The sequence below is a fragment of the Linepithema humile genome, chromosome 3 (genome assembly GCF_040581485.1).
Source record: "Linepithema humile isolate Giens D197 chromosome 3, Lhum_UNIL_v1.0, whole genome shotgun sequence".
Classification (NCBI taxonomy): Eukaryota; Metazoa; Arthropoda; class Insecta; order Hymenoptera; family Formicidae; genus Linepithema; species Linepithema humile.
Genome location: NC_090130.1, coordinates 25,924,022 through 25,951,363, shown reverse-complemented (window position 1 = coordinate 25,951,363; position 27,342 = coordinate 25,924,022). Strand labels below are relative to the sequence as shown.

At 34.8% G+C, this 27,342-nt stretch overlaps 2 protein-coding genes across 2 annotated transcripts; one reads left to right on the top strand and one right to left on the bottom strand.

Moving 5' to 3' along the window:
* LOC105675105 (fatty acid synthase-like) lies at positions 1–11,405 on the top strand. Its single transcript, XM_067351191.1, has 19 exons — positions 1–193; positions 373–623; positions 938–1,169; positions 1,255–1,673; positions 2,375–2,668; positions 2,764–2,971; positions 3,051–3,211; positions 3,386–3,703; positions 3,857–4,362; positions 4,444–4,748; positions 4,832–5,236; positions 5,319–6,337; positions 6,507–6,745; positions 6,876–7,569; positions 7,672–8,503; positions 8,735–9,225; positions 9,653–9,907; positions 10,067–10,318; positions 10,405–11,405. Exons 1-19 carry the CDS (start codon positions 22–24, stop codon positions 10,504–10,506), a joined length of 7,155 nt encoding a protein of 2,384 aa, XP_067207292.1. The 5' UTR covers positions 1–21; the 3' UTR covers positions 10,507–11,405.
* Positions 11,406–13,973: 2,568 nt separating this feature from the next.
* Positions 13,974–22,162, bottom strand: Mkp3 (Mitogen-activated protein kinase phosphatase 3). The gene is made up of 4 exons (XM_012372144.2): positions 20,202–22,162; positions 18,897–19,082; positions 18,501–18,743; positions 13,974–17,151 (listed from the first exon to the last, which is right to left on the bottom strand). Exons 1-4 carry the CDS (start codon positions 20,593–20,595, stop codon positions 16,769–16,771), a joined length of 1,206 nt encoding a protein of 401 aa, XP_012227567.1. The 5' UTR covers positions 20,596–22,162; the 3' UTR covers positions 13,974–16,768.
* Between the last annotated feature and the right edge of the window lie 5,180 nt (positions 22,163–27,342).

The following is a 27,342-nucleotide window of genomic DNA, read 5'->3' as shown; positions in this document are numbered from 1 at the left end:
TCCAATAAAACAATTAGAATTATGGATACCGAAGAAACATATCAATCGTACATTAATACCGAATTCAGTGACGAAATCGTTATTTCTGGTATCGCTGGTAGATTCCCAGACTCAGACAATATAAAACAATTACAAGAAAATCTATTCAATAAAATCAATCTTCTTAGAGCAAATCATCCTCGATGGAATATAGGTGATTAATTTATAAATTATAGCTTTGTATTTATATTTAATTGAGTTTAATGGTTTTTCCTTTGTTATTAATTACAGTAAATAATTCAACATTTTAAAGACATATTTTAAACTATAATTATACAATAATAAATATACAGAACACAATATAATTACAATTTACAAATATATATTTGTTAGAGCATTCGGACTTACCAACTCGCATGGGAACAATTAATAATCTGGAAAAGTTTGATGCTGATTTTTTTGATACATCTTTTAAACAAGCAAATATACTTGATCCTATGATAAGAACATTACTGGAACACACTTACGAAGCAATTATCGATGCAGGGATCAATCCAAAACAATTACGAGGAAAAAATACTGCAGTAATTATAGGGACGAGTTTCCTTGAATCACAAGAGACATTTTTGTATAAAAATTTACAGGTGAAACAAATCATTGATTGATATAGATAGTAAAAAATAATTGCAGATAAATTATAAAAATTATTCATTACATGTATAAATTTATTATTGCTTAAATATTGCTATTAGATAAGCAACATAAATATTTTTGAATGCAGTGAACCCACAGTGGCAAATATACTTTCACATTTTCGATCTAAAAAGATCACGAAATAAAAAAAAGTTATTGCTTTATGAACATATAACAGTACAAAATAATTAAATTAAATTATTCACATATTGATTTTTGTAATTACATGACCTATATAAATATATGACTGCTTCCTGTAAATTAGATACCCGACGGAACCATTACAGAATGCGCCAAATATGCAGTGGCAAATACGCTATCTCACTCATTCCATCTGAAAGGACCATCTTATACAGTAGATACTGCCTGCAGCTCTAGTCTATACGCTATTGCTCTTGCATATGATTGTATTATGTCAGGACGATGCGAGGACGCAATAGTTGGAGCCACAAATCTTTGCTTACATCCTGTTGCACATATGCAATTCTTTCGACTTGGTATTATTTTCAGTCAAATTACTTGATCTTATAATACAAGCTAATCTGATATACTATATTGAAAGAATACCGTACATAATTTTAGGTGTTTTATCTTCCGATGGATATTGTAGGCCATTTGATACTGCGGCAAGCGGTTATTCGCGTTCCGAAACCGTGTCGGTAATATATCTTCAAAAAGCTAAAAATGCAAAAAGAATTTATGCTATATGTAAGCAGATTAAACTCAATATCGATGGTTACAAAGAAGAAGGAATAACATATCCATCGACACATATGCAAAGTGCCTTATTAACAGAGTTTTACAATGAGTGCAAAGTATCACCATCTGACTTGGATTACATCGAAGCACACGGTACTGCAACTAGAGTCGGCGACCCCGAAGAAATTAATGCTATTCGTAACGTTCTGTGTCAAAATAGAAAAACCCCATTGATGGTGGGATCCGTAAAATCCAACCTTGGGCACGCAGAACCTGCCAGCGGTATCACACAAATCGCTAAGGTAAAACAATTTATTTAAAAAATTATTTTAACTTAACATACATACAAACAGTTTAGAATAACAAACAAATTGAGAGAAAAGAAACAAATTATCAAAATAATTCTTTTATGTAATATGACCCTTATATATTTTTATATAACATTTTAGAGACAGAAAGAAATATTTCCAATAAGGACTACTAACGTTGCTCAAATAAAAATATAACTCGTTCTAGCTACAGTATCAAAGCTCATTTACTCAATGCAATTATTATTATTTGACAATAAAATCTAAATTTTCTAGAAGATACTGCTAAAATGTTGTTGTTATAAATTGTCGATGTGACAAACAATATTTTAGCAGGTACAAAAAATAGCAGATACAAAAAACATTTTTGTTGTGACACCTAGAAATCTACATACATCAGCAAAACATTTTTTTCAGTGATAAAAGAACATTAAATAGTGGTAATCTTTTTATTTAAATATAATAATCAGTAATTTTATCAACAAAATAAAAATTATAAATACTTTATTTGGTCAAGAAAGATTATCATTTAGATACAAATAGACACAAAGATTCTTATGCCAAAGCGTTTTAGTATAGCAAATATTACATACCGTGTCATTAATCATTTAACTGTCTAACAACAACAAAAAATCAAGTACTATAATTAATTCAAATTTATATATATATATATCAAAATTTATTAATTTTTATAGGTGATAATAGCATTTGAAACCGGTTTTGTACCGCCAAACATTAATTTTACATCACCGCGGAACGATATAGACGCCTTAATGGATGGAAGCATTCGTGTCATCACAGAAGCAATGCCGCTTAAAAATGGTTACATAGGCATAAATTCTTTCGGTTTCGGTGGAGCCAATGCTCACATGTTATTACAATGGAATGTCAAGGAAAAGATTAATAATGGAACACCTACTGATGATTTACCAAGACTCGTGGTATTGTCTGGACGCACGGAAAAATCAGTGAAATTGTTTTTAGATGATGTAACTATTTCAGCAACAACATTAATATCACTTCTAAACGCAAAGAACATTACATTACGTATAGTACATACATTTTTAAAACATTTATTTTGTAGATTGCTAATCATCCCATAGATGTAGAATATGTTCGTTTACTACACGACATTCACACAGACGACATAGATGGTCATTCATGGAGAGGATACATTATATTGGATTCTCGGCAAAAAGATTCCATACAAAAAATTCAAAGTTGTAAAAGTATAAAACGATCTATTTGCTTCATTTTCTCTGCCTTCGCAGAATCGCAATGGCCAGAAATGGGTATGTATGCAACATTCAACATTTTTTATATGTACAAATTGAATAATAAAATAATACACAAATTTTCTAATTTTATCAGGTAAAAAGTTGTTAAATTTTCAAGCATTTGCGACTGCTGTAAAAATGTGCGATGCTATTTTAAAACCGTATAATATAAATATCACAAATATTTTGACGGAAATGGATGTAAAATTAAAGAAAAGCACTTTACAAACATTTGTTGGTATCATCGCCATTCAGGTATTATACTTCGAAACAGCATATTGGTATATTGTATATACTCATTGACGCAAATTTGAGTTTATTAATATCTTTTTTTTTTTATTACATTTACTTTATTACAAAATATGTTAATAATAATTATTATGTTTAATGCAATATATTTAATGATAAAATTGTTTATTAATTTTATAGATTGGCTTAGTAGATCTCTTAACATCTATAGATATTATTCCGGATTACATTATTGGTCACTTTGCTGGTGAACTTGGTTGTGCATACGCAGACGGGTGTCTCACTATGGAACAAACTATTCTGTCAGCGTACTTTATTGGTTTAGCATGTGTGAAAGAAAAACAAGTTCATAGCTCTACCGCAGTTGTCAATTTGGATTACAAATCTCTTAAAGGTATATGTCCAGCGGATATTGAAATAATATGCAGAAACAACCATAACAACAATATTGTAACTGGCCCCGCTAAATCCATGCAAAAATTTTTGCGAAAATTGCAAGTATGTTGATTTTTTACTTTCTATAAATTATTGATTTTTCTTTAATAATACGTAATGTACGTAATGTTTTTCTTAATAGTCGAATAATAATTTAATTTTTAATATTCAATTTTCGCATTTATTAATATATATTAATTATTTTTTTATTATCAGAAGAACAACATTGACGTGAAAGCAATCTCCTGCAACAACATACCGCATCACAGTCGTTACCTCGCTTCTCTAAAATCGCAGTTTTTTACAAGTTTGATCGAAATAATTTCACAGCCGAAAGAAAGGAGTCCCAAATGGATCAGCACTTCCGTACCTTGTAATGAATGGTCCAATCCAACGTTAAAATTGTGCTCAGCAAGCTACCATACGCACAGTATATTAAACACTGTTCTTTTTGAACAAGCAACGCGTATGATCCCAGATAACGCTGTAATTATCGAAATTGCACCAAATAGCATTTTACAGGACATTTTGAAAGAATCGATACATTCAAAAATAACGAACATTGTACCGACTAAGCGAAATGAATCAAATGCTATCAATTTACTATTGCAAGGGATTGGAGAACTCTATAACTATGGCCTCCAGCCACGGATCGCTAATTTGTATCCATCGGTAATTTTTCCAGTTAGCCGAGGCACACCTATGATCTCTCCATTCATTAGGTACAATATATTTTTAAAATTAACCTGTTGCATATGAAAATAAACATATAATTGTGTAAACAAACATTTTAATATTATTAGATGGGACCATTCTGAAGATTGGTTTGTAAATAATTATCAAAAGCAAAAGACCATCAAATCCAAAGAAAGACAAATAGAAATTAAGGTGGATGACGAAGATTATAGCTTTATGACCGGTCACGTCATTGACGGAAGAAATTTGCTACCTGCGACAGGCTATCTAGTGCTTGTTTGGGAAACAATTGGAATGATAATGGATAAAATATACACATCAGTACCAATAGTATTTCAAAATATAAAATTTATTCGGGCTACTCATTTATCAAACGATGGCTCTGTTAATTTGACAATTGTGATACAGAGAGGTATGTATAAAATTTTTTTTGTTCTAAAAAAACTTTAAATAATATTACAGCAACATGTAATATTCCATGCAAAATTATTGTAGAAAGCGGCAAATTTGAAGTCACCGAAGGAGACAGCGTTGTTGTAACAGGTGAAGTACACGCTGTATCAAATGCCGAACAAGAAATGGTGCCGAATGATCTGTTGTCGGTGGATACTGACGAGGAAGAACATATGACTTCTCGAGACATTTACAAGGAATTAAGGCTACGCGGTTACCAATACAGTGGTGCATTTTGTGGCTTATATAGCGCATCAATCTCAGGCAGCAAAGGACACATCACTTGGACAGGTAATTGGGTGACATTCATGGACAACATGCTGCAGATGTCTATAATTGGAAAAGATACCAGAGACTTATATATTCCAACAAGTATTGAAAAATTGGTAATTAATCCTGCACTTCACGCATCAAAATTGCGGGACATGACATCCGAAAAAGATAAACGTAAATATCTTACATACAATTAAATAAATATTGAAAACATTATTATTTAAAATGTAATATTTTCTAAATTGCCTTATTGCAGAAATGCCAATACGTTTATATAAAGAAATGGACGTAATTAAATCAGGTGGAATAGAAATACATGGCCTAAAAGCTACCTTAATTTCTCGCCGAAAACCAATCGGAGATCCCGTTATTGAAGAACATAAATTTATAACTCACCAGGATTGCGCCGATATTTTGTTAAATGAAGCAATTCGAATATCGACGCAACTGGCGCTAGAGGATCATCAGATCATTAAAGCAACAGCCATAGAGCTAGTGGAAGATGCAGATGATGTAATGGTAGAAGATCTATCATCAACGTTACTGATTGAAGCTCTTGCTGATATTCCTTTAATACAAGCAAATGTTGCTATACTAACATCACCGAATCGTTTCACACCAGAAGAACTTTCTTCAAACGTTTTGGTCGCAGATTTAAACGAACCATTTGTAGGCGACAAAGCTTTGATAGCTACAGGATTTAATCTTTTGACGAAACATCAGAATTCATTAGAAAAACTTTTGCCTCTTTTGAGGGATGGCGGTTATCTCTTAACACGCGAGAAATGCAATCTAAATAAATATGAAAAATATTTGAGTGACTATGCATTAAATGTTATTCTGAAAAAGCGTACGGATAAAGAAATAATTATACTATTGAAGAAAAAGGTTATAATAGCAAAAACAATTGTCGTCTATATCAATAATAATAATTTCAATTGGCTCGAAGATTTGAAGCAACTTGTAGACGACGAGAAGAAACACGATAGCAATAGCAGAATTGTAATTGTTGGAGAAACGGACTTTGAATGCGGTTTATTGGGTTTTCTTAACTGCTTGAGAAAAGAGCCTGGTGGACAGCTGGTTAGAGGTGTGCTTATTCAGGACAAGCATGCTCCTAAATTTTCTCTACAAGATCCATTCTATATAGAACAATTACAAAAAGATATGACTGTTAACGTTTTGCGACCTAATAAAATTTGGGGATCTTACCGACATTTGCGATTACCGCATCCAGAAGTAGAATACGTAACTACAGCCTATGTCTGTCAAACGGTATATTAAATCATTTGTAAAAATTTAAATTATTTTTAATGTGCTATTAATACAGTAATATTGCAAATTATTTTGTTTCAAATATTTTAAAAAATTTGTTTAAAAAATTTTGTGTTTTATCTAACAAATATATTTATTACAAATATGTTTAACAAATATTTTTCTACAGGTTCGAGGCGATTTAAGTTCTTTTTGTTGGATGGAAAACGATATATCAATCGATTCTGATGGCAAAGATATAGTACGTGTGATTTATTCGTCTATCAATTTCAAAGATGTAATGCTAGCAACTGGGAAATTAACGTCGGATATCGGAATGTCTAAACGATTACAAAGCATGAGTCTTGGATTTGAATATGTTGGTTATGATGACAATGGTCAGCGAGTTATGGGACTTTGTGACAATAAGTACGTAACTATATAGTATATGTATATGTGTTTAATTTATTGTAGGGGATATTTGTGATTAATAAATTTGGTGTTATTGTCTTACAATAATTTAATTTATTTATTAATAATAATATTGTTATGTTCTTAGGTGCATAGCGAATGTCGTTGTACGAGATAAAGAATTATGTTGGAATATACCCGATTCATGGACATTTGAAGAGGCGGCCACAGTGCCGTGCATTTACAGCACGAATTATTATGCCTTATATCATTTTGGAAAAATGAAGAAGGGTAATAAAATACTTATCCACTCTGGTACTGGCGGCATTGGACAATCAGCCATTCATCTCGCTCTTCAGGAAGGATGTCAAGTGTTTACTACCGTGGGCACTGCAGAAAAACGTAAATTCATCAGAAAACTGTTTCCGGCTATTCCCGATGAGCATATTGGAAATTCGCGAGACACGAGTTTTGAGCAAATGATAATGAAACAAACAAACGGTCGCGGCGTTGATATTGTATTAAACTCATTGGCGGAAGAAAAACTTATAGCGTCTGTTCGCTGTTTGGCAAGGAGGGGTCGTTTTTTAGAAATTGGAAAGTTTGATATTTTATCCAACAATCCTCTAAGCATGTCTTTATTTCAAAAAGGAATCAGTTTTTATCCAGTTCTGTTGGATGCAATGTTTACCAGTAATCATAAAAATAAATCTCGGTTATCGAAATTAATGGCTGAAGGTTTACAAAATAGAAACATTAAACCTATTCAGACGACAGTTTTTCCTAAGACAGAAATTGAAGCAGCTTTCAGATACATGGCAAGCGGTAAACACATGGGAAAAGTATGTTTACGACAATTAAACGTATATTATAAATTATTATTAAAAAAGTTGTGCGTAATATGTAATAAATTTCATATTTTTAATACAATGATATGTTTATAGATTATTTTAAATATACAAGAGGATGTTAAATCTTTGGATTCACCTGTTCTTGCACACCGTCGTTATTACTGTCTCAGCGATAGAACTTACGTTATACTAGGCGGCTTGGGTGGATTTGGTTTAGAGTTAACTGACTGGCTGATACTTAGAGGCGCTAAAAATGTCGTACTAACTTCGAGAACTGGAATAAAGAATGGCTATCAGCGAATGAGGATTGAGTTATGGAAATCGTACGGTGTAAACGTGCAGATAGTTAAAGACGCAAATCTTGCTAATCTCGAAGAATGTGAACACTTCCTACAAATGGTGGAGAAACAAGCACCAGTAGATGCAATATTTAATCTTGCCGTGGTTTTGAAAGATTGTATACTTAAGAACCAAACCATGGAAACTTTCACGGAATCTTTCATATCGAAGGCTTGGACGACACAGACATTAGATAAAGCATCTAGAAACATGTGTTTAAAACTTCGACATTTTGTAGTGTTTTCTTCCGTTTCTTGCGGAAGAGGAAACGCTGGGCAAACTAATTATGGTATGGCCAATTCCATCATGGAAAGAGTGTGCGAAAAAAGAGCGGAGGAAGGACTACCCGGATTGGCAATTCAATGGGGAGCTGTAGGTGACGTAGGTCTCGTCGCTGACATGCAGGAAGTCAATAAAGAGTTAGTTATCGGTGGGACTCTGCAACAGAAAATATCTTCCTGCCTTGTAGAACTCGAGAAATTTTTGCTCCAAAACCGACCGATCGTAAGCAGCATGATCGTAAATGAAAAGAAAATGGGGTTATCCGGATTAGACAACATGGTGGAAACCGTTGCTAATATTATGAGTAAGAATTAACAAACAGATTTTTTTTTGTTATAACATACTTAGAACGTGATAATTTTTTAATGTATTATTTACTTCAATATCACAGCATCAAAAAAGTCATTGTTGCACGCACAAATACGTACACAAACACATACACCCTTACACGCACTTGCATGTGAAATATGTTGTTAAATTTTTTTTGGCATAATATAATCAGTCACAATGTGTTTCTATGAATTTTGTGTTACAGATATAAGAGATATAAAAGTAATAAGTCAAAGTACACCTTTGGCTGAACTTGGAATGGACTCCATGATGGCTGTGGAAATCAGACAAACATTGGAACGAGAATTTGATATCTTGCTCACTCCACAAGAAGTACGAAAACTCACATTTGCAAAACTGAGTCAAATATTTAATGCAAACGTTAATAGCAACGAGACACAAACTGAAGCGGCAACTAAAGCGGCAACTGATATAAATAAGCCAGATCTTACGAAAGCTCAGAAATTGTTATTTGGTATTTTGAGAAATCAAGATTTTGTTTCAGAAATTTGTTTAGATCTTCAGACCAACACAGTGGATAACTCGACTCATGTATTTCTTCTACCAGGACTTGATGGCTGCGGAACAGTATTTAATCATTTAGCACCAAAAATTAAATTTTTGGCTACATCCTTGCAATATGGCAATATCGGTGTTGCAAGCACTGTATCCGAAATGGCTGATTATCTTTTAATGGTAATTGTAATAAGTAATTGTAATTAAACGTCTTTCTAAAGTATATAATCACAGTAATTATTAATCTGTATTGTTTCTATTCCAAAATTTTATTTAATGCTTTGCCTAATTATGCGTTTTGGTTTCTTAAAATTTACATTTTTTATGTTATATTTTCAAAATTTATTTTGTCCTACTTTCTTGTTTTTATTATTATTAAAATTTTTCTATAGACGCGGCGACAGTTTTATGCCATATTTATCCATAACAATATCATCATCGGAAATTTGATTTTTACAGTGCTATCCGAGCAGCATGGTGTTTTGACATTTATATTTGTTACTATTAAAATTTTTATATTGTCATATAATTTTGAAATAGAAAATGGTATTTAGCTTACAGATGCAAAAATTGCTAAATAAATTTATTTTTGTCTTTGTTTTTTCAGTGTATATCATCACGGTTAAGAGACGAAAAGAAAGTCGTAATAACAGGATATTCTTTCGGTTCTATACTTGCAATTGAACTAATAAGAAGATTGGAGGCTATGGGTACTAAAAGTCGATTAGTTCTCATCGATGGAGCTCCGGAATATATAATGAGAAGTGAACTCAATAAGTTTTGTTATATGAGCGATAAAGAAATTCAAATTGATATTATGATCATTATTCTAAAGATTTATGAAACAGAAATTGGTGAAGAGGTATAACTCCATTATTTATATCTTTGAATTATTTAAATTAATACATTTTTTATTGCAGATATTTTATGTATGACTCATTTCTTACTGTCAGTTTTATATTGTAAATATTTCTCATTTTATAATAAGTTGATTTTAAAAGTAGAACGTATAATTTGACAGGTTCTATTGGAATTAAGAAAATGTGAAACTTGGAAAGAAAGATTTGAAATTTTCGCCAAATACTTTTCAAAAGTAAATTCACTTCTGTCGCGCCCAAATTTGCAAACACTGTATGCAACAATTTATAAAAATATACTGGCTATTCGGCAATATGAATTTTCTACATTACCGCGTATTAAATCACCCATAACGTTGTTAAAACCTACGTTGTCATATGCACCTGAACTTGAAGAGGATTATGGTTTATATAAGGTATTTTAAGAAAACATTTTATCAGTATTCATTATTTAATATACCAAATTTTACAATATTTTTTGATAAAATTTATAACGTTTAAGATAACTGAAAACAAGGTGGTAGTACATCACGTCGAGGGTAATCACGTGACGATCTTAGGAAACGAGAAAGTGGCGGCTGTAATTAATGAAGAAACGTTTTGATGTAAGTAATTTTATTATTGACGTTAATACCAACTATATGGTCTTATTTAAAATAATTGTGTCACTGTTTCTGAAGTCACATGCATTATTGTGATTAATTTTGTAACTATGTAAAAATTTTTTATTTAATTTTTTTATCTAATTTGCTTTAGATTGCACATTAAAAAATCATTATAAAATATCAATTAAAATATTTTGTTATTTTGATAAATATATGCATGTAAAATTTTATGTACTATATGAGTTCTATTTATTATTATCAGTATATTTGCATAAAACATACAATTGCTATGTTCCTACCCAAACTTATTATATTTCAGAATGAGACTTAAACAACTGTAACAGAACTTTATTTTTCGCTAACAGGTCAATACAGAGTTCGACTTCTTATTTAAACGGTTTATGAGATGTACAACGATGACTAAAGGATAGATTTTGTACCTTCTATGATATCATCGTACCTTGGTTTTTGGTTTTAGATAAAGAATTTAATATTCTTTACTAGAAACGGAATTTTGTGTAATCTTTTGAGGTGGAGGAATGTGTTTAAAGTTAAAATACAAGCTGTGGTTTAAAAATCATTTAATTTTAGAAATAATAAAGTTGTTGTTATTTACTTGAGGTATATTTCAAATGTAAACAACTAAATTAAATATATAAAAAATAAAAAAAATAAAGTTTTTATTAATTATTTGTATTGGATTGATTAAAAAGTTTCTTCAGATTTGTCGATGAAAATAAATGTAAAAATTATTTTTTAATTATTTTTAAATAATTTTAAATATTTGAAAGTTATTTTGATGACTGTTTATGAAAAAACTTACAATATAAATGTAGTAAATGTTTGATATACTTGATGTAGTACTATATAGGTACATATACTATTCAATAAATTAATCGGAATTGTAAAAAGGATTGTTTTTTTTGCATTTATGTTTCTATATTCCTTTCGTTCATTGTACGGTAATATTTTTAACTTTACGTTCGCGTTTGCAAAATTGTTTGCAAAATAAATATTTTAAATTTATGTTGATAACGCGTGTATTTTCACAGTATAAAAACTCTACATTTGCTTGATGAATATGTCACAAAGATATGTCTGCATCAAACTTTTCAAAAATACATATTATACTATTAATGTAAATTTAATAATTAAATTCTGCAAATAAAGGCAGTTCACAAGCACTATATGCCAAATTACATTAAGATATTTAACTCAATTTTTCAATCATTATTATGCAGAATTTATAAAACAAGAATCGGTGAATAAGTATACGTTTTTTGCCTTTTATTTTTAAAAATATTTTTAATTAATTTTTTTTTGAGTTATAAATGTTGCATTTTAAATAGAACTTACCTTCTATTTTATTTACGTTGTCATAAAAACATTGCATTTTTATGAACTACACAAATTACAACAATATGTGTACAAAATCATATAAATCACATACATAAATCATTACGCTTTGTATGTTTTAATAAAACTTATCATCTTTACTCTATTTTATTAGCGTTGTTAAGAAAATGGGAAAAAATTTATTCTACTTTAATCGCACATCCCCCCCCCCTTCCCCCTCTCTCGTCCCACTTGTTCCACTCGAATTAAAGGTGCCTCAGTATCCTTTCATTTCTTAACTTAAACAGGACTTCCTTCAATCCCACTATTAATGATGCAAAGAAAATGACGCATTTTGAACCACTGAAATTGCAACGCTCCACCATTCTTTTCGAAAAATAATCGTTTAATCTAAACAGCACCTCCTTCTGCCCCACTATTGATGTTATCATGAAATCGTCGCAACATGCCTCGGACCATTCCAGTTGCAGCACCCCACCTTTCGCGCAATATCCTTCCGCGTGAATCGTCGACTGATCAAACAAGACTCTTCTCCTACTGTACTATTATATAAACATGTCCACAAAATGACGCTGCTCGGACCACTCCGGTTGCGTACCCCACCTTTCGCGCATTATCTTTTCGCGTGAATCGTCGCTTGTAATCTAAACAAGACTCTTCTTCTACTTTATTATAGCATGTCTACAAAATGACGCCTTTCGGATTACACCAATTGCAGTACTCTACCTTTCGAAGGATTTTTACGAGATTTTGCAATTTTAACTAGAAAGCGTGTTATCCATAGAAGGTGCTTTCAACTCGATCCACGTATTAAAAGATATAAAAAATCCGAAGTAGTCGGCTCGCGTATATTTTGTTAACACGAGGCACAGTCATTTTTTTGTATTTTATGTAATTATAATTAAACAGTATTGTATTTGTATTTAAATATTTATTTGTTTTTGTATTAAATTTAAATGTAATTGTATGAAAAATTTTTCTAGCTTTTTTAATTTTAATTTTACAGACAAAAAATTTCTTTCTGATCACATCCAATGATTAAAATAATTTAAATGTCATTTGAAGTACAAAATACTATTTAAAATAAAATAATACTACATACTTACACGAAAGCACATGAAATTCGACGAGACTCCGTCAAATCAAATACTAACTGTCTGATTGATAATTAATATACTCCAATGCGAAAAGAGAAAGAAACTTGCTCTCAATTATAAGGATGAGATATTCGAGTCTTTGCGAGACCTGCAGTCATTTGAAAATAAAAACTATCACGTACGTCATGTACTTATTAAAAATAATTATCGAAAACATATGATTTATGCTGAGTCAAATGATAGAAATAATTATTTCGCAATTAATTCACATTCTAAAGTAATGTTTTATAATATTAACGAAAGTGGCAAAGTAAGATTTTTTCAGTTTACGATATCGGATTATATTAAATTTATATTAAATTTCATTGTAACGCTGATTAAACATAATGATACACCTGATAGAACAAAAATTCTGAACGCGCACATATTATTTACACCATTTGAAAGGAAGTAATATACACAGCTTTAGTTGAATTGAAAACATTATTAGACGCTATATCTGATCTTAGTGATGATAATGAATTAAACTATGCGACAATTCAAAGCCTTGAACATGTTAAGAATTCTGCTAATATTAATCCAGAATTATTGCATTATGACGACGATAATACAATGCTTCATGAATATCCGATATTTTGACTATTTTGTAATTAAGGTAAGATATATATTTAATGCTTTTACGAACTTTTCTCCTTTCCTTTCTGCCGTAAAAGTGTAAATATTATTTCGTAAATAAACATTGTCAAAATACATGTAACAAGAAATAAAATTCGAGAAAAATTATACTTTAGCTTTTGTAATCAATTTTATATGAAAAGTACAAGAATCAATTATTTAACGTGTGTTGCCAAAACATCTTACACCGAGACAATAGAAGCGAAATAAATTATTATGATCATCATGGCAGATATGACGTGCACATTATTATTACGTTCTCAAACAAATTCGGAAAGTAAAAGGCGAAATTATCTGTGTGGAATATGTGTAAAAGACTTTTAAATAACAATCGACTGTTTGTAGTTCAGGTAAGATAAGTTGTATTTCTAATGAAAATTAGTTAAAATATATATACAACGATGAATATAAAATAATAATTTATATAATATACATAATATTTGATTAAATTTCTCGGGCATCGCGCGCCCAGTAAACATACAACAGACAACAGTGTAATAGTAGAATATTGTTATTACGTTAACGTCAAATATATATTTCCTTAGTTGTATATCAATTACTCTCGCAATAGCCAAGAGCTATTAATTACTCTTGCAGTTAATTATTACACGAAAAATAACATTCACTTGTATACACTCATATTAACTTCAATTATGCTCAATGAACGATACATGTAGCAGTACATGAAAGGTAGTATAGTGTCAGGCCATTCTGGCTTGTTATGGGAATGTGAATGCATTTCTTCTTTTCTATTCTTTACAAAAATAACTTTCAATATATATCTGAGATCTGTAAGATAATAGAAACAGTGCTGATTCGTACAATTCAGAATCCAATTTAGCGCTTAAATTGTTACGCAGTATACAGTTAGATGCGTTTTCATACGAATGCACAGGCCCAATATTCTCATGTAGAAAAGTATCTATATAAAAAATTCGAAGGGCTAATGTTATTCTGATGCCAGCAGAAGTGTAATTTGCAGGAACCATTATCTTTCAGATTTCTGTATGTTGCGATGACGACGGGTCTGATTGACAGTGAAACCAATTGCCGATATTTAAAGGCGTTACTTTAATAGCAACATTTATTTAGAGTTAAAAAAAAATTATTGTTAAAATAAGATCATTAAATAGATCCTATTTATATACAAACGCGTTGATAAATCTTTCATAAATAAAATCTTTAAAAAGGCAATGTGCCTGTTTATAATAAATATTTTTAGCGGGCTAAACGTGCCTACTAATTCTTTAAAATTTTTCACGCATCTCGTCAATTTTCTTCATTCGCTAGCTTCGCAATCCGAATTGCTGAACAATGAAAGTAACGCCTTCACTTATCGCTTCAAGTGATTCGGATGTAAGTCTCCCTATCTCCAGGTAACGAACCTGGCTTTTCTTGTGAGCAGAAGAGATTCGGAATGCCCTACAGAAATGCACTGATTCCTAAAATGTGTCCTCCCTTAAACTTAAGTTACTGGCATATGTACCTGAGACGACGTGCATATACCTTTCGCGCATCTCGAAGGTCAGAATGCATTGAGGCAATTATCCTTGACGAGATAAGTCACTTCAGTGTGTCGAAAAACTACATCAAAAAATTACTTGTTATATCTCGAGTCACGAATTTCACTTTTTACAAACTACAGTTGAGTAAATCAGAGGCGAATTTAAGTGCCGACCTTCACTCGGGTCCCTAAAGACGCGGAAACGTTAGTCCGAAAAAAAAATGTCTGCGTTTTCGTAATAGCATCGATAAAAACTTACGCAAGTAAACCGTCGAAGACATCTCGAAATCATTTTAAGCAATCGCTTTGTGCAAAAACCTTAAATTCGCCCCTGCGTGTATAGAATCTCCCTTAATTTTGTACCTCGGAACTTAGTATACTAAGCGGTGATGTTTACCTTCGACTACTTGTGATTGCCTGGTGGGAACTCGTCGTTTAGAGATTACTTCGCGCGAGAAATATCGCTTGCGATAAAATAAACACAGCCTCATTAATTGAAGGATTCGGGGAGAAGAAGTATTAAAATATATATATACTTTAGCTCTCTTGAGATACGACGGTACACGTTACGCCATACCTCGCGAGTTTGCAATGCCTGAATTTGCTATATCTCGCATACCCATTTACAATTATACACGCTAAAGATTTCTCGAAAGTTGGAAGCATAACATCAGAATGTACAATTACAATTGCGCGACTGTTGCACAATGGGAAATTACGGGATCTCGTTTATAAAATACTTTCAGTATCCATTGCTGCCACAAATCAGAAAGGAAAATCGTAAAATCCGTTTGTTCTTTTACATGAGTGCGTCAACAGTCATATCATCTATTTTTTCCCCTAAGTCACAACACGACTGCATCATATATTATGATGTGTAATCCAACGGCGTAACACAATATGTCAAATTTTCATAATCGGAAATTTCAACAAGATAGACAACAAGCCTTGCCACTGTAGAAATATAGTATTTCGCAGCACATTATTACCGAGTGCATACACTGAAAAGCTAATCGCCTAACGAAGAGGTATTTGTTTCTCTAGTTCTGATAACATATATTTTTTCCTTCCTAAGCATGAATCCTCTCATTTCTAAAAATTTCTGAATTTTGAAAATATTTTGTTTTAATATATATTTTTTAAGCACCCAATCATATAGTTGAGTTTGACAAATGTCTTTAGAAATAAATTTAGAAATTTTTAACCCATTGTTATGTACTCTTACGCCGAGTGTTGAACGTGCGATATGCGCATTCCCAAAAATTTCTTCCAAATTTAACTCAATAATCAATTTAGAAATAGTTTACATATTTTAAAACAATTCTATTAAGCTTAGGAATGAGAGGCTCCGCAGGAAGGAACGAGAAATTACAAAAGAAAAGTGCCAGCGCAGTAACTAGCTTTGGGATGCTGCTAAAAGTTACTTGGCATTCGCCGAATGCGATCTAATATTCTATTCTATTCTGAAGATTACACCGGGAGGGAAACGGCGGGCTTCGATGCTCGTCTCTCACATATCAAGATGATAAAACGCGTCATTCCATAACCACCCTTCAATCAGGGCTCGCCTAAGGGCGACGTGTGTGACGGAGGGACCTAAAACTTATATTGGGTCCCCCCAGGCCCGTCTCATTCAGCCGGCGTGCTTGCCGCCCACCTGTCGAACTCGATTCCGGAATCAGGACTGAGTCCCAGATCGATGGGACTCAGGAAACTCGGCGCCGGACAATTGCAGGGCCCGTCGGGTCGACACGCCCCGATGCATCTCTGGTCGTTGCCGTTGTTCTGTCGGTCGCCTCCTCGATCCCTCAGCTCCCGCTCGAAGCTGTGCAACTGCTCCATAAAGTGAAAATTTGGTGCGACATTGGACTTTCTACTCCGTACGAGGTTGAAAGCATCGTTCAGACTGAGACTGCACTTGTGCATGAGGTAAGCCACAGTGATCGTGACAGATCGAGACACTCCGGCCAGACAGTGAACCAGTACTCCCTTGTCTGAACTTCGTGCTTCCTCTGAAAAAGACACGACAAATCATGATCTTAATTCTAGAATCAATTCAATCAATCGCGCGCGTTTAATATTTAAGCCGCCATTGCATGAATTCTTTTGAATAACACGGGGAGCTACGAAATGTGTAAATTTATTTTACAACCGTTTCCCAAAATCTGCATTACGTTAAACGATTTCTCAAATTAAATAATATCGGAAAGATTAAAATAATTGTTGATGACAAATCTTTGCAATATTAAAATATAATATTGTTACTTGATAGCTATTATCAAATTAATTTTATAAATGGGAAATAAAATCAACAATTTAGTTACGTTATATTTTAATATGTTAAATATTAATTAATTCGAAAATTGTCAACTAATTAATTAAAGTTCAAGTGCAAAATATATTATAGGAAACAATGCACGTCCCGACAAATTCGTCCAACGGAGGTTTACAAAAGAAAGTCGAGTATTGAAATATGTTGGGACAGTCAAAAATGCCAGACCAGCTCAATAGCAATGCCAAAAACCTCGCCATTCAGACTTAAGTATAGCTCTCGACCTAACCGGACATCCGTTGTTTAATTGTCTAGCACAGCTTGCCCGCCACGTGGGAAAGTTTCTATTTAGGCGAGCCTATTTATAAGAATGCCCCCTTTCAGAAGCTGCGCGGGGACTTTCTTAAACAGGAAATCCTGTTTAAGAAGTAGTCTGAACCGGGAATTTGACGCGGAAAAAGCTCCGGCGCGATGAATAAAGCTAGTATTATTCGCGTATCCTATCATTTCTCATACTACGTACATTAATATACCATAAAATGTGAATTATTGCAAACCAAAAATTGTATAAAAGGAATTATCTCTTAATTTGTAATAAAAAACATATTTTGCATTTTGTATCTTTGCAAATATTGGCTCACTGATATATTTTTATTATAATTTGTAACTTCTGTATGTCTTCATTTTACTGCGATTTTTGAACATATTAATATTAAATGTATTAACTATTAAATTATGTTATGTTAAAATTAAAATACGATTTTACGATTGCACGAAATACAATTCAGGAAACGGAGAAACACAATGACGAAACATTCATTGAAGATACAGTAAAAGTATGAGATACTAATTAATAGCTAAGAATTTTTTTTTCACATCCGTGGGAAACGCTTGATTCTATACGTACGCTTCATGCAATGATTTTCACAAGGAATGTTTTACGCATAACATGCTTTCAAAGAAATGTGATAATTTATTTAAAAATTTTAAGATCAACTATAAAATGTAAAATGTTTTTTTTTTTTTCAAAAATTTTTATGTTGTTTTCAACAAAAATGACTCGTAATACATCGGCATGCTGTTACTTACCTATAAACTGAATCGCCTGCGGGAAGAAACTAGCTAAGTTCTGACTCCAGTGATCGCTTATCGGTATCTGCATATATTTTATCGAACCAGCGCTTTCAAATACATTTGGCAAATCCGGCGTTACATTGAGTATGTATTGTATCCTGTGCCTCGCTAAAGCTTCGCGATCCTCACTATTAGCTGCGTTACCGAGATACAAATGAGGTAAAATTTCCACCGGAAAATCTTTGTCTTCTTCAGGACCTGCAAAACACAAATTTTCTATCATTATACACAATTATTGTATAATATTACTCATGCATTATTCGTTTTTTAGTACTTTATTACATAATTCGCATCAATTATACAATCGGCATACACATTTTGAAAAAAATTTTGAAAAAAAAATTTACTCACCAACTGAATCACACGTGCTGTCACTATCAGAATCCGAATAAGACCTAGTTGGTGGAGTAGATATCCGAAGTGATCTAAGACCCATTAATTCTCCATCATTATTGTCCTGACCTGGTGTACATTCATTATTAGCTTGACAACCTTCACACCATTCTGGATATCTATCTCTGAATGCTCCAAAACCTCCTAAAAATATACAATAATAATTATTTCAAACAAAATTAAAATCGATACACATAAAGTTCTACCTTTATCTATATAATAATTAACATTCTTTTTTAATATATTAGTGTTTTAATTCAAATTGTGATAAAATAATTTTATTCTACATAATCAAAAAACAATTAATCTTCAAATTCATAATCTATTAAAAGTTTCAAAGATTCTATTTTAATAGTTCCGCCAGAAATTAAATATCTTGTATATAATAACATTAAGAAAGTTAATATTTAATATTTATGCTTTCATAATATTAATTAAATATAATTTTCTTAGAATCTTTATTAAAAATATCAACAAAAATGCTAAGAGAAAAAGTTTTTATTTTATCTTGAAACAAAAGCCAATGTCACGCTATTTTTTAAAAATAGAAAAAAATTAGCATATAACTAATGTGAGACGTTCTTCCTTTCATATATCAACTAGAATAATATTAGTTATTCTTTTAATCATATATATATATTTAAATATGTGTAGGTAGAGTAAATTGTGGCTCATGTCAAATAAAACATTGAATGACTGAATTTTATCTGAAACCTGATAACAAGTATAGCAGGGTATAGAGTTAAGTGTCTGGTTCTACTGGTATGCCTCCCACATAAATCAATATTTCATTCACAATCAGTCTCCATGCTTCAGCTGTTACTTCTGAAAGCCTTTCTACACCACTATTACTACTGCTATCTATGCACTTATATATGGCAACAAAATCATACAGATGCAAAGTTATAATTAGCAACTATTGTGTGATGTTTCACATGTTAAATTTAGAAATCATTGTTAAACCATCATTATTGACAGGCATGGCTGTTTAAGATATCAAGTAATAATTTATGAATATGTAAAACATTAATATTTATCTGTATATTAAAAAACTTATATTTATGTGTACAATTATGCAAGAATAAAACAATCAAAATATTCTAAAAAAGTTTTAAAAATATAAACACTAGCTTGATACATTCCAATTCAAACTGTATTCAAACTGATCTTAAGACACAAATGGTCTTAATATAAATCAACTGACAAGAATGAGACTGAATGAGAATAGGATTATCCGCACTGTCATAAAAGTGTGTCTCTTACCGATTAAAACAGCAACATTGCCTCCACTGCTTTTAAGTCTCCGGCTCAAAACTTGTATCGTTTCACCTTGGTGGCCTGCAGGATCTGAAGAGTCACCGATTAGTACAAATGTTCCTCTATTGCTTTCATCCCCACACAGAAACACCTCCACTCTATTTCTCAGATCCAAGCACCTTATCGTGGACAGGAGGTCCACCTTACCAGCAGCCAATCTCCGCAGCATGATGCTGGGTATGGCCAGAGGCACTGAGCCTCTTATGTGAGCATCAGAGAAGTCAGAATGTGCTCTGCAGTCTAGGATAAGAAGCTTGTGGGGACCATTTTGGGATCTGAGCTCTCTAAACAACCATTCTGGACCTAAGAGGTCCTCATCCATTGCACCACTACCTGGCATATTGCGTCTGTCACTTGTACCCTCACACTCTTTACTGCAGCCTTTTATTCTTCAAACAGCACTGTCTTACTCTACAAATAGCTTCTAGGCGCGATAATTTTTTCAGTCACTGAATTTCTCTCACAAAGACGTTACTTTTCAGCCTCTGCAGCATCGAAGTTCTGTCATCTCTGGACGCAGCATCTCCAATAAATGACACGCGGCAGAGTTGTCAGGGCATTATCATCCCGCCACGACGATCACACCAACATTCCTCGGTTGTCGTCACACGAGAAGTTTCTAGATACCGACTCACGCGATACATCGGTTCATCAGCTGCGTATCCAACAACGGATGGACATGCCCATCGGATCCGAAGAAGTCGTCAGTCTCGTTCTCCACACAACAAAGTCATGACCGAACTTATATACATAAACGAACACGCGCGCCGTGTATCTGGATGCGTGCACGCGTTTTGCATTCGCTTTACGAGCGTCTACTACGATTAATATTTACTGGATATGACAAAATGGCACTTTGAATTGAATGGCGGAACCGCGTTCCCCGGAGGCCTCATCCGGGAGAACGAGTCGCGCGACGTTCACCCGTCGATGGCGCAGTCTGACGAGTTCTCACGCGTTGCCATCACTTCCTGCGACACTAAGCCGTGCTCTGTGTGTGTCTACTCTGCCTCCGTCTCCTCCTCCTCCCCCTCCGCTGCTGCCACTACTGCCGCCGCCGCCGCCGCCGCCGCCGCCGCCGCCGCCGCCGCCGCCGCCGCCGCCGTCGTCGTCGTCCTCGTCGCTGCCACCGCCAGCTCGTCCCGGTTATCGATCCCTTCGTGAATCAAGACGGCGCGTCCAATTAACGGCACGACTGTGGAATGTTTACGCTCGCCGTTCGGGAAATACATGTCCGACCATACGCGACCCGCGGCGTTCGCGCGAGCTCGACCCGTCATCTCGGCGTGCAAGCAGCGATGGTTCCATCCTTGTCGCTCGCTCATTCGCGCGCACACACACAGCGCTCGCTCACTCCCACTTTTGTGTCGTATCTGCCGCCGCCGCCGCCGCCGCCGCACCACGTCGCGCTCGTACCCACCTTTAGAACGTAGCTTCACCCGCCGCGTACGCGCTGGACCGCACCGCGCTCCGCGACCACCGATCCGCGTTTCCGTATCCGTCTTCGCTCCGGATCGGTTCTTCTCTCGCGTATCTCCACGAGAGCAACGTTCTCTTTCTCTCTCACCTCATGAATCCCTTCAGCATCACTCCGTGCCCAGATCCCTTGTCCGTTGAAAAGCACGACGACTTTTCTCCGTCACGAAATACGTTAAAAAAACACTATCCTTTCTTCTCCCACACCTTCCTGCTTCTCCTCTCCCGTTCCTCCACACGTTTCTACTCTCTTCTGGTCGACGCTCCGCTCGCCGCAGGCCACCAAAGGCCACACCTTACCGCAAGCGTCCTTCCGTCGAGAATGGAGCAGCGGCGCTCGGCGCGCCGCGCGCAAGGGAGACACGGGGCCGATGTGCGACGTGATTCGTCGCCAGTCACGTGAGCTCGCCCGATCAGCCAATCGTCGTGCGGACTGACGTCAGTTCATTGACAAAAGATGTTTTCATTAACGAGGCGTGGGTAGTGGATGGGTCGGGGGTCGGTGCTGACTGAAGCCGTCGTTGAAGCGGTCGGAGTAAGCTTCACGAAGGTCGGTGGGGAGCGCGGCGGTACACGTTGCACGTTACACGCTCACTCTCACGCGTGCGTAGGCCGTTGTATTATCACAAGTCGAGCGCAAGAAGGAGAGAGCCGGTATGCCTTCTCGTTCCGACATGCACGCACACTTGCGTGCATATGCTGCTAGCCAACAGGACCGACATCGACGATGCCATCACCCGACGCCGACGTTCCTTTTAGGTTAGTTCCTTCTCTATCTCCTGTCTCTTTCGGCGGAATCAATATCGCCACTTTCCTCTTAATATCCTATTTTGTACATGTGCATACATATGTATGTAATTAACTCCTCCGTTTTAACGCATCGAGTGTCCTTCGTTTATCACAATTACTACATTTGTCCCAGACATTTTACGACATTGTCTGGGATTTTTATCAAGATGTCGTCGGGAATGGTAATTATTTGTAAACAGTACAATTGTATTATCATCGTGTTTGTCTCTGATCGATAACTCGTAATATCGCGTGCTACGCGGTTGTGTAATGATATCGACGTTCTCGCGTAGTACGTTTAAGCCCATACAGCTCGCGTAGTACTATATACTTACCAACGATTTCGCAGATATATGACAAAGCAATGACCTCACGGGATCAATCCCGGCTTTCGTGGAAGCATACATGCACGTCTCTAACGTGACATGTGCATATTTGATATAGACAATTTTTAAAACACAGAAATACATTATGACAATTATATTACATTGACGTTACAATGACCAGTACAACAGCAGAGAAATCGTAATAAAATATGTGCAAAATGAGGAAGAGAGATATTTGTAAATTACAGAGTAATCTGAAATGGAGAAAGATATTGATATTGATAAATCTATCTGTCATTTGAAAACTTAAGCAATAATGATATATCTGTGTATGCTCTATCCTGTTATATACCTAAATAGTTCACGAAATAACACTTTAAAAGAGTATAGTACAAAGTACGGAAAATGTATTGATTACTGGTGGTGTTTATAATTGGTGGTTATGCTAGGACTAAGAATCATGATAATATCAATTATCCATTAATTCATGCTGCAACGCATTGAATCATTAATTGAAATGCATTGTAATTATAATATATTACACGGAAACACATTGTTTGTGATAGACGAGCATGAAATAACGTCATAAATTACTAATGACAAGCCTTAATCGATTGCTCGAATTTTATTCTCCATTAACACGAAATTTTCTATTCTAGTTGAGCAAAATATATGGATATTGCATACAAAATGTTCGATAATAAATACACTCTATGCATGCGCGATGTTTCTTGCTAAAAACAATTTGTTCCTAACAAAAGCAATCAAACATGAATAGACCAAGTTAAAAAAAAAAGATTGTAATGAATTGCACATTTCAGGAGCGCGACAAAATCTTGTACTTTAATTTTAACAACTTTATTAATTCACTGTGAGTCCAGCCAAGATATAATTAGCAAAATGCACTAAAAGTTAAAGTTATTTAAATAAGAATAACTGTGGCATCCAATTAAGTTCTAACGAAAGAAAAATGGTTTTAATTTTCAATGAGAAGCGATACTCTGTTCACTCAATGCGCTTATTATTGCACATTCTGTGTACAGTTACATATGCGATAGCCGTAGCTAAAGGGTTTAAAGTCAAAGCATGCGGGAAGATGTGCCATCGAGTGATACGGCCTTGGCCCTTGCCGTTTACGCGAAGCTTGTCCTCGACTCACCCGTTCACCGTGCTCGGCACAGCTCGGCTCAGCTCGCTTGTTCATTCTCTCCTCTATCTCTCTCACTCTTTCGCGAGAGAGGGCACGACAGCCTATCAGATGGCTGTGCCAGGCGTGGGTCGGCATTCCATTCATTTGGGCCGCTGTCGTTGAAGATTTTCGCGTTCGATCACGCGGGCGGCCGTCGGGGTGGAGCCGCCGCCGCCGCTTTATTGCGCTTAAGCGTGCGCTCGGAAGCAGCCGTGAGGGTTGAAAGAGGCAGCATAAAGGCGGGGGAAGGGGCGAAACGTTCGTTGGAGGGTGGATTGGCGAGGGTGGAGGGAAATGGGATAGAGAATGAGGGCTACCAGCGGAGAGGACGAGAGAAGGGGATCGGAATAGGGCCGCGGGCGTCTGTGACCTTCCGCGAGTATCCGACGCGTGCCGACGAATTGGATTCGATCCGCGTGGGTGCCGGATAAGGTGAGCACCCGGTACACCATCCGCCCTCCCCCCCCCCTCCCACTCCCCGCGTGCGCGCGCGTGCTTCTCTCACTCGCCCTAACATCAATAACGAACACTCGGTGTTGCGGAGGCTTTAACATTAAAGTGGAAGAGGGAGATTCGCACGTATAATCGCGGAAGCCTTCCCTCGAATCCTCGGATCTGTCTTATATCGATTTTCCATATTCGATAATCAGCTTAATTGAACTCGCCGAACGTTTTTCCATAAAGAAGAAGATATATACGGGATAGGGTGGAAGTTCGAGACATCGAGATATGATTTTCCACATGCGTAATGATAATATATAAATCATGTTTATATCACTGGAAAAATTCAAAGCTAACAACGATGAACGTAGCTCGCAAAATTAAATGTCTAATTTAACGGATATCATAGATACAATAAGTATATTTCATATTCCCGTTTTATATTCTCTTTTATATACACTTTGTAAGATATAATTGAAATTTGCATTTTACCAGAAAAAACGTAAAGGAGGTAAAGAAAGTATCAATTATATACATATAATTCCATTTCCCATCTTTAAATTTTTAATCTCGTAAAATCATTTTTCAAATTGTATGCGATGTACAATATCCTTGCTGTTATAAAAAATAAGTAAAGAAAAAAATGCTGTTATACGCACTGTATGTACTGCACAGAAAAATGTATATTTAGACAAAAATTTTAGACAAAATTTTAGCCGTTTGAAAATGTGAAATATTTTGAAACGTGGACGATACACAAATTCTATCTATACGCGATGTACAGGCTTTTGCGATTACGTTCTTTACAACAGTATTTGAAATATAAATAATTTACAAATTACAATGAAATACGTGGGAGTAGGATAACAATTCCAGATGGAAACAACAGAGCAACGTACTAATTGTGACAACAACGACTGTTATTGTTTACTCGATACTTGGTTTCTTTTCTTCTCTTTCTCTCTCCCTTTTGTCAGTTATTGCGGAATGTGCAATTAAAAATTAACGGAAGAAACAGGACGTGGGCGATACACTCTATTGGTGCACGAGCAAAAGGTCTTGCACGATGAATTAATAACGAATCTCATTGGAGAGCAATATACAAAATTCACGAGGACTCGCTCGAGTGGCTCTAAAACTGATTTCGAGAAATTATGCTATTCGATCGTATAATTATAATTCGCGTTATGGATTCAACTTTAACGCGGTCGTTGTCGATAATGCATATCAAAGGAATAAAAGAACGTGTAGGATGTTAAACTTCAACTTTTTACGTTAAAATTTTTCGTGGAAACACAATAACAATCAGAATTTTATCAAATATTGCAATTGCGTCACCGGAAACACCTACACGTTGTATCGTACAATCTAACAAAGTTATATCACAGCGGTGTAGTATTTTAGCGCTAACAGTTTCAGCACCTTTTTTACTCGACAATTTTTTTTCAATTGATTATAAACGAGCAAAGGTATAAGAAAAAAAAAACACAAAGAAGCAAAAAAAGGGAAAAGTTGTTTAAAAAGATATCAGAAGCTAAAAGGAATGCATGGAAATATGAGAAAATAAAAATTATTGACAACAAGTGTCTCTCGTTCTCGCCGTTTATGGACACACGACGATACATAATTAGCGTCTATCGGTCTATTTTATCACGCAGAGGTATTTTTGCTGCTGACAAATTTGACTCGACAGGACATCGGATATTTCCTGCTACCGTTCTACGCCCTCGTACGCTCGTGACGTGGGTATATGTGACAGCTATAGTGACACGGCGTCATACCTCAATCGTGACCTTTCAAAACAAAGTACTCTCACTTGCTATCTGTGTATTCGCTATCTAGTGCTGAGCGTGGGAATAGCATTCTGTTTGCACATTGATGCAAATCCTGAAGCTCTGCGTGGGCGTTCGCAAGAACGAATGCAAAGATTAGCTATTGCGTAATTGGGACGATAGACCCATTAAACGAAATTTATACAAGTTGACACTGACTTTCGCAGTGCCATCTCTGCTCATGTCTGCAAAAATTTCATTCTCGTATTTTCAACGAGCGAGTGAAGATTCAAATTCTAAGAATGATTTGCATCAGCAATTGAAATCGCACGAATGTCTTATTTATCTTGTTATTTCCGTTTTAAATGACATTTCGAAGCTGCTAATAGGTCAGCAGATATTTATAAACGACGTTTTTACAATAGTGAAGGGCACATTAAGATCTAAAAACGGAACTTTATTGAATCGCCAGTTAGAAGTGAATAATTAGCGTTAAAATTAAACCAATGAATCTCGAGAATCCCATTTTTCTATTTTCGCGAAAATTTTTTTTTGGTTGAGAAAGGGAGAGGCATCACACGCAATCTTCCGTAAGATAGATTTCTTTTATTTCTATAGATTTAAGCAGTTTTATTTATTTTCGTAAATTCAGATTAAACACAAACTGTTTTCGCACTTCAGCTGCGCATTTCATATCTTCGTGTGTTCCAAAGCAATCTCTAACATGCTCACGAAAGCATCGTAATGTCAATTGTCTATCGTTTAAGCATTGTTGACGCTAAGTCAAGAATAAACAGTCCATTGAATTTAAAATGAAGTCACGCGTAACTCGTGTTCGTGATGTAATCGAACGTTCACATTGAATCGAGCACCGATTCTCGCTTGTTTCTACGAAGCTGCTGCTTTCCCTCATTATCATCGTGAAACGGCAAACGCAAGCGGTAGACATTAAACCTAATTAAACTGTAATGTTATTATCACACAAAAGAAAACACATTACGTAAGACAAACGAGTTTCCGAATGGAGAAATTAAATAAATACAAGTATACAACATCTTTTTAATAGTAAAAATAATTAATACTTAATTTTTATT

Bases quoted from the DNA above. Each gene is read 5' to 3' on its own strand.
- LOC105675105 (XM_067351191.1), top strand. From the start codon at position 22: ATGGATACCGAAGAAACATATCAATCGTACATTAATACCGAATTCAGT. The intron at 4,749-4,831 runs GTATGTATAAAA...AAATTATTGTAG, and splicing joins GACAATTGTGATACAGAGAG to AAAGCGGCAAATTTGAAGTC. The intron at 5,237-5,318 runs GTAAATATCTTA...GCCTTATTGCAG, and splicing joins GACATCCGAAAAAGATAAAC to AAATGCCAATACGTTTATAT.
- Mkp3 (XM_012372144.2), bottom strand. From the start codon at position 20,595: ATGCCAGGTAGTGGTGCAATGGATGAGGACCTCTTAGGTCCAGAATGG. The intron at 18,744-18,896 runs GTGAGTAAATTT...TGTGTTTTGCAG, and splicing joins CAGCACGTGTGATTCAGTTG to GTCCTGAAGAAGACAAAGAT. The intron at 17,152-18,500 runs GTAAGTAACAGC...TGTCTTTTTCAG, and splicing joins GCAGGCGATTCAGTTTATAG to AGGAAGCACGAAGTTCAGAC.